Source organism: Ipomoea triloba, chromosome 6 (genome assembly GCF_003576645.1).
Source record: "Ipomoea triloba cultivar NCNSP0323 chromosome 6, ASM357664v1".
NCBI lineage: Eukaryota > Viridiplantae > Streptophyta > Magnoliopsida > Solanales > Convolvulaceae > Ipomoea > Ipomoea triloba.
In genome coordinates, this window is record NC_044921.1 from 20,093,793 (window position 1) to 20,102,127 (window position 8,335).

Sequence of the window (8,335 nt, forward strand, 5' to 3'; positions counted from 1 at the left end):
GTTCAATCTGATTTAGGGGCTGAGTATAAAAAGTTACATTCTGTTTTTGTTCAGCTTGGTATTAGTCACAGGCAATCTTGTGCGTACACACACGAACAGAATGGTCGTGTGGAACGGAAGCACAGGCATGTGGTTGAAACCGGGCTAGCACTTATGGCTCGTGCCTCTGTGCCGTCTCGGTTCTGGCATTTTGATTTTGAGGCTGCTGTTTTCCTTATTAACAAAATGCCCTCACATACTCTCCATAACTCTAGTCCTCATGTCTTAGTGCACAGATCTCAGCCATCATATTCCTTTCTTCGTGTCTTTGGCTGTCTGTGCTATCTGCACTTACGACCATATAATCGTCATAAACTGTCTTACAGGTCTTCTCCATGTGTCTTTCTGGGCTATCCTGATTCGTTTCGGGGTTATAGGTGCATGGACCTGCGTACTAATAAAGTTTTTGTGTGCCGTCATGTGTGGTTTGATGAAGCTGTGTTTCCTTTTGGTGCTAAGTCTGTTTTGCAGGCTCCATCAGAATCTATTGCACGACCTTGAGCTGAATCTGTTTTTCATCCTGTGGCTGATCCATCTGTGGTAGCTCCCTCGCCTCTTGCTGATGTGGCTCAGAAGAGGCCTCGTGGTCGGCCACGTGGTCGTACTGTGCGTCCCACGGAGAGGTCTCACTCCATGGCCACTAGGAGTCGGTCTGTGGCTCCGGTTGCGGGTTTGACTGTGCAAGTTTCCTCTGTTGATCCTACTTGCTATACTCAGGCAGTCAAACACTCTGAATGGAGGGAGGCAATGGATCAGGAGTTCAATGCCTTGTTGCAGAATCAGACATGGTGCTTGGTTCCTCCCACTGCGTCTATGAATATTATTGGCTGCAAGTGGGTGTTTCGCACGAAAAGGAAGGCTGATGGATCTGTTGAGCGCTACAAGGCCAGGCTCGTGGCTAAAGGGTTTAATCAGGTCCCGGGTCAAGATTTCTTTGACACTTTCAGCCCGGTGGTTAAACCTACTACAGTCAGGTTGTTGCTCTCTCTTGCTCTTTCTTCTGGTTGGCTAGTCAGGCAATTGGATGTGCATAATGCATTCCTTAATGGTAATCTTACAGAAACTGTTTACATGCGTCAGCCTCCGGGGTATGTTGATTCTCAGCACCCTAATCATGTTTGCTTGTTGAAACGCTCCCTGTATGGTTTGAAGCAGGCTCCCCGAGCTTGGTTCACTCGTTTGCACACTTTTCTGTTATCTGCTGGTTTTAATGCCTCTAAAACTGATGTTTCGTTATTTTATTATTCTCGTGGATCGGCTACTGTTTACCTGCTTGTTTATGTGGATGATATTCTTGTTATGAGCAATGAGCATGGTGCATTAGAGGCTTTGCTCTCCAAGCTCTCTAGTACTTTCAAGATTAGAGATCTTGGTGAGCCTGGGTTTTTCCTTGGGATTGAAACAGTCAAGTGTGCAGATGGAGTGTTGCTTTCTCAGCGCAGGTATATGACTGACATACTTAAACGAGCTGGTATGACAGACTGCAAACCTGTGTCTACACCTACTACGACTTCAAAGACAATATCTACTTGTACAGATCCATATGATGATCCCACGCAATACCGGAGCATTGCAGGTGCACTACAGTACCTAACTATCACGAGACCAGATTTATCCTTTGCAGTTAATCTGCTTTGTCAGCACATGCATGCTCCAACCACTGCACATTGGGAACAACTGAAACGTGTGTTAAGGTATGTTAAAGGTACTATGTCTTTGGGTCTGCGATTGAGAAAGTCAAGTTCAGGTGAGCTTCATGCATTCTCGGATTCTGACTGGGCTGGTTGTCCTACGGATAGAAAGTCTACTAGTGGGCATGCTGTGTTTCTTGGAACCAATCTAGTGTCCTGGGTATGCAAGAAACAAAGGACTGTTGCTCGATCTTCTACTGAAGCAGAGTACAAGGCTCTTGCAGATGTATGTGCTGAAGTTATGTGGATCCTCTCTTTGCTGCGAGAAATAGGAATTTCACCTCTTCCAGTGCCCAAACTTTGGTGTGACAATCTTGGAGCTACTTATATGTGTGCTAATCCTATTTTTCATGCTCGCACAAAGCATGTCGAAATTGATTATCACTTTGTGAGAGACAGAGTGGCTGCAGGAGACATTCAGGTGCACTTTATTTCTACTAAGGATCAGCTAGCTGATATTTTCACCAAGTCACTCGCAGGTCCCCGGTTCTGCTTCTTACGTGACAAGCTATAGGTTACTTCCGTACCATCCGCTTGAGGGGGAGTATTAGGACTCTACATAATAGAGTCATACTATAAGTCTCAGTCCTAGTTTACTTATGATTCTCAGTCCTAGTTTACTTATGATTCTCTTGTATATATACTCTTGTATTCCTACAGTTATATTTTGTGAACTCTAATACAAACATAATTGTTCTCATCAAAACCACTCAACACAAATACATGCTCAGTTCCATGCGGGGCACAGAAGTGATTGAACATGCAGATACCAGTTTCCCAAACAATATTTATAAATTCAAGGAGTTTGGCCAACTTAAACCAGAAGATATAATTTCTTCAGAATTATTTAGTAATATTGTTTTGTATACAATAACTTCATCTTTTTAGCATAGGTTATCTAATTTAATTATTTACAGTTATTTATTTGTTAAATAAGATTTTTGATATGTTATTTATTTGCTCGAGAGCCAGGTTGGAAATATCTCAAATTTAATTATTAATTAATTTTTAAATAATACAAAGTAAATAATATATATACTTTCATTGTATAGGATTCAGATGCTTTTTTCACATTCCAACATGGTCAAGATAACAGTGTTGAGGTAATTTATCTTTGTTATATAATAAACTATTTTTATATTTATTCTTTTAGCTTTGAAAATATTAGACAACATAAATTATAGAAGCCTTTATTTTTTATAGGAATTGTCTTCAGGTGGTGAGGTCACAACACCAATAAAAGATCTCAAAAAAGACGTTGATGTTGAAATAATTGGATCTGGATCTTCCAGTAACAGCATTAAACGTACCTTGAATGATTCATTTTCATCCAATGTTAGAAAGAAGTCAAAATCGATTGTGAAGATAGAAAAATCTTGAAATTGAACAAGGGTGGAGTTATTTGGTGAATTATTTATTACATTTGTTCAGAAAGTTTGAAAGTTATGTTGAATTAGGTTGCATTTGTGTTGGTATGAGTATTTTTTTAATTTGTCATGTTTTTATAAATTGGATTTCTGTTATAAATCAGATTTTTGTGCTATTAAATGTTTCATTAAATATATTTATTTCCATATATTATATTTTATTAATCTTTTTTTAAGAGATTTTTTATTACTCTTAGATTATAAAAATATTAACTATCTATCTATCTATATATATATATATAAATAAATATATAATAACAAATGAACAAATACTACATTGTAACATTTGCAGTAGTACTCAAAAAAATTATATAATAACAAACTACCTGATTCAATTTACTCATAAAAAATGAAATGAAATTTAGTAATAATATAATTAAGAAATCAAATTGTATTAAATTGTAAAAAAAATAGGCTTATCAAAAGAAACATTTGAACATAATCAAGCACCCTAACTACAATCTATTTTAAAATTTTATATAAAAATTTGTATTAATTCCTTAAATTAGATATTACGGATATTATTTCTGTCAACCCCACAATGTAAAATAAAACAAATATTGTTGAAAATCATTACAGATATGAGCAAAATCGTTTATTTTATATGTACCTAATTGATAAAATAATTATAAATTTGTTGAATCAACCTCAATAAAACAGTCGCGGCTAAGTCCCAAAAATCGTACAGACGGTAATATATTCTTCCATTAAATTAATAATTAAAAAAAAATTTGGTTAGCCAATGCTTGGGAGTTGACATACTTATCAGCTTATGAATTCTTTAATTTTTTTTTTATAAAGAAAATGCATGGGAATTGATATACTTTTAAGCTTATGAATTACGAATACTATGTGGATTTTTATTATTGACTATTGTAAATACTGTAGGGATTTGGTTTTGCCGTTTAGGTAGGGCTTTGAGCTCTGGGAAATTTATCTTTTATATAATAATAATAATAATAATAATAATAATAATAATAATACTACTACTAATTATATAAAAAAAGGACAATGTGAAGAACAACACAATTGTAGTGTAAAAATATTATTTATTTTTTTTATAACAATATTTTTTTTGTGTTTTTATAAAAGAGTAAGCCATAAATCAATTTAATTTCATTTCAATTCTATTTTTTTTTTACTTTTTTCTATTTATCTTAATATGTTATAGGAATAACACAGTAGTAGAAATTAAATTTGTTAATTATTTCTCTTAAGAAAAAAGTATTATTTATGTACTTTTCAATTTTTTTGTTTATAAAATACAAATATTCAAATTTTGAATAGGAAAAAAAATGGCTCTACTAAGATTTTGATATATATATATATATATATATATATATATATATATATATATATATATATATATANCGTTGATGTTGAAATAATTGGATCTGGATCTTCCAGTAACAGCATTAAACGTACCTTGAATGATTCATTTTCATCCAATGTTAGAAAGAAGTCAAAATCGATTGTGAAGATAGAAAAATCTTGAAATTGAACAAGGGTGGAGTTATTTGGTGAATTATTTATTACATTTGTTCAGAAAGTTTGAAAGTTATGTTGAATTAGGTTGCATTTGTGTTGGTATGAGTATTTTTTTAATTTGTCATGTTTTTATAAATTGGATTTCTGTTATAAATCAGATTTTTGTGCTATTAAATGTTTCATTAAATATATTTATTTCCATATATTATATTTTATTAATCTTTTTTTAAGAGATTTTTTATTACTCTTAGATTATAAAAATATTAACTATCTATCTATCTATATATATATATATAAATAAATATATAATAACAAATGAACAAATACTACATTGTAACATTTGCAGTAGTACTCAAAAAAATTATATAATAACAAACTACCTGATTCAATTTACTCATAAAAAATGAAATGAAATTTAGTAATAATATAATTAAGAAATCAAATTGTATTAAATTGTAAAAAAAATAGGCTTATCAAAAGAAACATTTGAACATAATCAAGCACCCTAACTACAATCTATTTTAAAATTTTATATAAAAATTTGTATTAATTCCTTAAATTAGATATTACGGATATTATTTCTGTCAACCCCACAATGTAAAATAAAACAAATATTGTTGAAAATCATTACAGATATGAGCAAAATCGTTTATTTTATATGTACCTAATTGATAAAATAATTATAAATTTGTTGAATCAACCTCAATAAAACAGTCGCGGCTAAGTCCCAAAAATCGTACAGACGGTAATATATTCTTCCATTAAATTAATAATTAAAAAAAAATTTGGTTAGCCAATGCTTGGGAGTTGACATACTTATCAGCTTATGAATTCTTTAATTTTTTTTTTATAAAGAAAATGCATGGGAATTGATATACTTTTAAGCTTATGAATTACGAATACTATGTGGATTTTTATTATTGACTATTGTAAATACTGTAGGGATTTGGTTTTGCCGTTTAGGTAGGGCTTTGAGCTCTGGGAAATTTATCTTTTATATAATAATAATAATAATAATAATAATAATAATAATAATACTACTACTAATTATATAAAAAAAGGACAATGTGAAGAACAACACAATTGTAGTGTAAAAATATTATTTATTTTTTTTATAACAATATTTTTTTTGTGTTTTTATAAAAGAGTAAGCCATAAATCAATTTAATTTCATTTCAATTCTATTTTTTTTTTACTTTTTTCTATTTATCTTAATATGTTATAGGAATAACACAGTAGTAGAAATTAAATTTGTTAATTATTTCTCTTAAGAAAAAAGTATTATTTATGTACTTTTCAATTTTTTTGTTTATAAAATACAAATATTCAAATTTTGAATAGGAAAAAAAATGGCTCTACTAAGATTTTGATATATATATATATATATATATATATATATATATATATATATATATATATATATANTATATATATATATATATATATATATATATATATAATTGTTAAAAAATCATTACAAATATGAACAGAATCATTTATTTTATATTTACCAAATCATAAAATAATTATAAATTTGTTGAATTTATTATGGTGTATAAATTAAAATCAAATATTCATTGATAATCATTCTAAATATGAGCAAAATCAAAATATATATTATTCTTTTAACAAAAATATTACATCACAGAAGTATAAATACAAAATTGTTGTCTTTCAACTAAGTTTTAAGCTATATTATTCCATACTCTTTTCAAACTACACATTTAGGCTATAATACTCATGAAGCAGTTGCTGGAACCAACCTCCATAAAACAGTCACGGCTAAGTCCCACAAATCGTACAGACGGTAATATATTCCTTTATTAAATTAATAATTATGTTTTTTTTTGGTTAGCCAATGATTGGAAATTCAGATACTTATCACATTAGGAATTCTTTAATTTTTTTTAATAAACACAATGCATGGGAATTGATAAACTTTTAAGCTTATGAATTAGGAATACTATGTGAATTTTTATTATTGACTATTGTAAATAGTGTAGGGATTTGTTTTGCTGTTTAGGTAGGGATTTGTGGTTTGGGAAATTTATCTTTTATATAATAATAATAATAATAATAATAATTATAATAATAAGATGTGGGAAGAGTCTGCGTGATTTTGCACAAATGCCACTTTCAGACATTGAGTAGGCATCCAGTTCAATAAATCGAATGGTGCAAGATGAGTTGAGATATGACATAATAGAAATGCATGAAGAGCATAAAAAATTGATTTTCAATCTAACAACAGAACAACATGTTGTTTATAGCACAATAATGAGTGCTATAGACGCAAATTTAGGTGGCATTTTCTTCGTTTACGGTTATGGAGGGACTAGAAAGACATTTGTCTGGAGAACATTGTCAGCAGCATTAAGGTCAAAAGGAGATATAGTACTCAACGTTGCTTCAAGTGGTATAGCTTCGTTACTACTACCTGGTGGCAGAACTGCTCATTCAAGGTTTGCAATACCACTAAATCCAAATGAGGATTCTACATGTAACATCAATCAAGGTAGCGAATTAGCTGAACTCATTGTTAAATGCAAACTTATAATTTGGGATGAAGCGCCAATGGTGCACAAACATTGCTTTGAAGCTTTGGATAGAAGTTTGCATGATATATTGCGTTTCAATAACCCACAAGGGCTAGACGTACCTTTTGGAGGAAAAACAGTTGTGTTTGGTGGAGACTTCAGACAAATTTTACCAGTTATACCAAAAGGAACTAGGCAAGATATTGTGCATGCAACAATAAATGCATCTTACCTATGGAGGTATTGTAAAGTCCTACGCTTGACAAAGAATATGAGACTCCAAAACTCATCCTCAAATAATGATTATGCACAACTGAAACATTTTTCTGAATGGATTGCAAAAATAGGAGATAGCAAAATTGAGGGGCAAACAAATGAATGTGAATACATAGAGATGCCTGGACAAATACTCTTACAGTATTCTACAGATCCATTAAAGCAATTGTGGAAAGCACATATCCATCATTCTCAAGTATAATTGATGATCCATCGTACTTACAAAAAAAGGGCGATATTGACACCAACACTTGACGTGGTACATTCTATAAATGAATATATCGGTTCTTTAAACACTTCTGATGGAATTACATATTTGAGTTGTGATAGTACTTGCAAATCTGATTCTAATGTTGATATGTTAGCTGATGTTCACACTCCATAATTTTTAAATGGAATCAACTGTTCAGGTGTACCCAATCATGCATTGACATTGAAAGTTGGCACTCCAGTTATGCTATTAAGAAATATTGACCACTCAATTGGTTTATGTAATGGCACAAGAATGGTAATTACTAAACTTGGAAATCATGTTCTAGAAGCAAGGATATTGTTCGGAAGCAGTGCAGGTGAGAAAGTACTCATACCAAGAATGTCACTTACTCCATCAGACTTGAGGTTGCCGTTTAAATTTCAAAGAAGACAATTTCCATTAATTGTCTCATATGCAATGACAATTAATAAGAGTCAAGGACAATCACTTTCTCATGTAGGCCTATTCTTGAAAAAACCTGTCTTTAGTCATGGACAATTATATGTTGCAGTTTCTAGGGTCACTACTCCAGAAGGGCTGAAAATATTGATTTGTGACAGTGAAAGCACCAGAAAAACTTCAACAGCAAACATTGTATACAAGGAAGTTTTTCAGAATTTGTAA

The 8,335-nt window shown here is 31.2% G+C and overlaps 1 protein-coding gene across 1 annotated transcript; it reads left to right on the forward strand.

Moving 5' to 3' along the window:
- Positions 1 to 6,922: 6,922 nt before the first annotated feature.
- LOC116023633 (ATP-dependent DNA helicase PIF1-like) lies at positions 6,923 to 8,335 on the forward strand. Its single transcript, XM_031264635.1, has 3 exons — positions 6,923 to 7,562; positions 7,869 to 8,027; positions 8,223 to 8,335. Exons 1-3 carry the CDS (start codon positions 6,923 to 6,925, stop codon positions 8,333 to 8,335), a joined length of 912 nt encoding a protein of 303 aa, XP_031120495.1.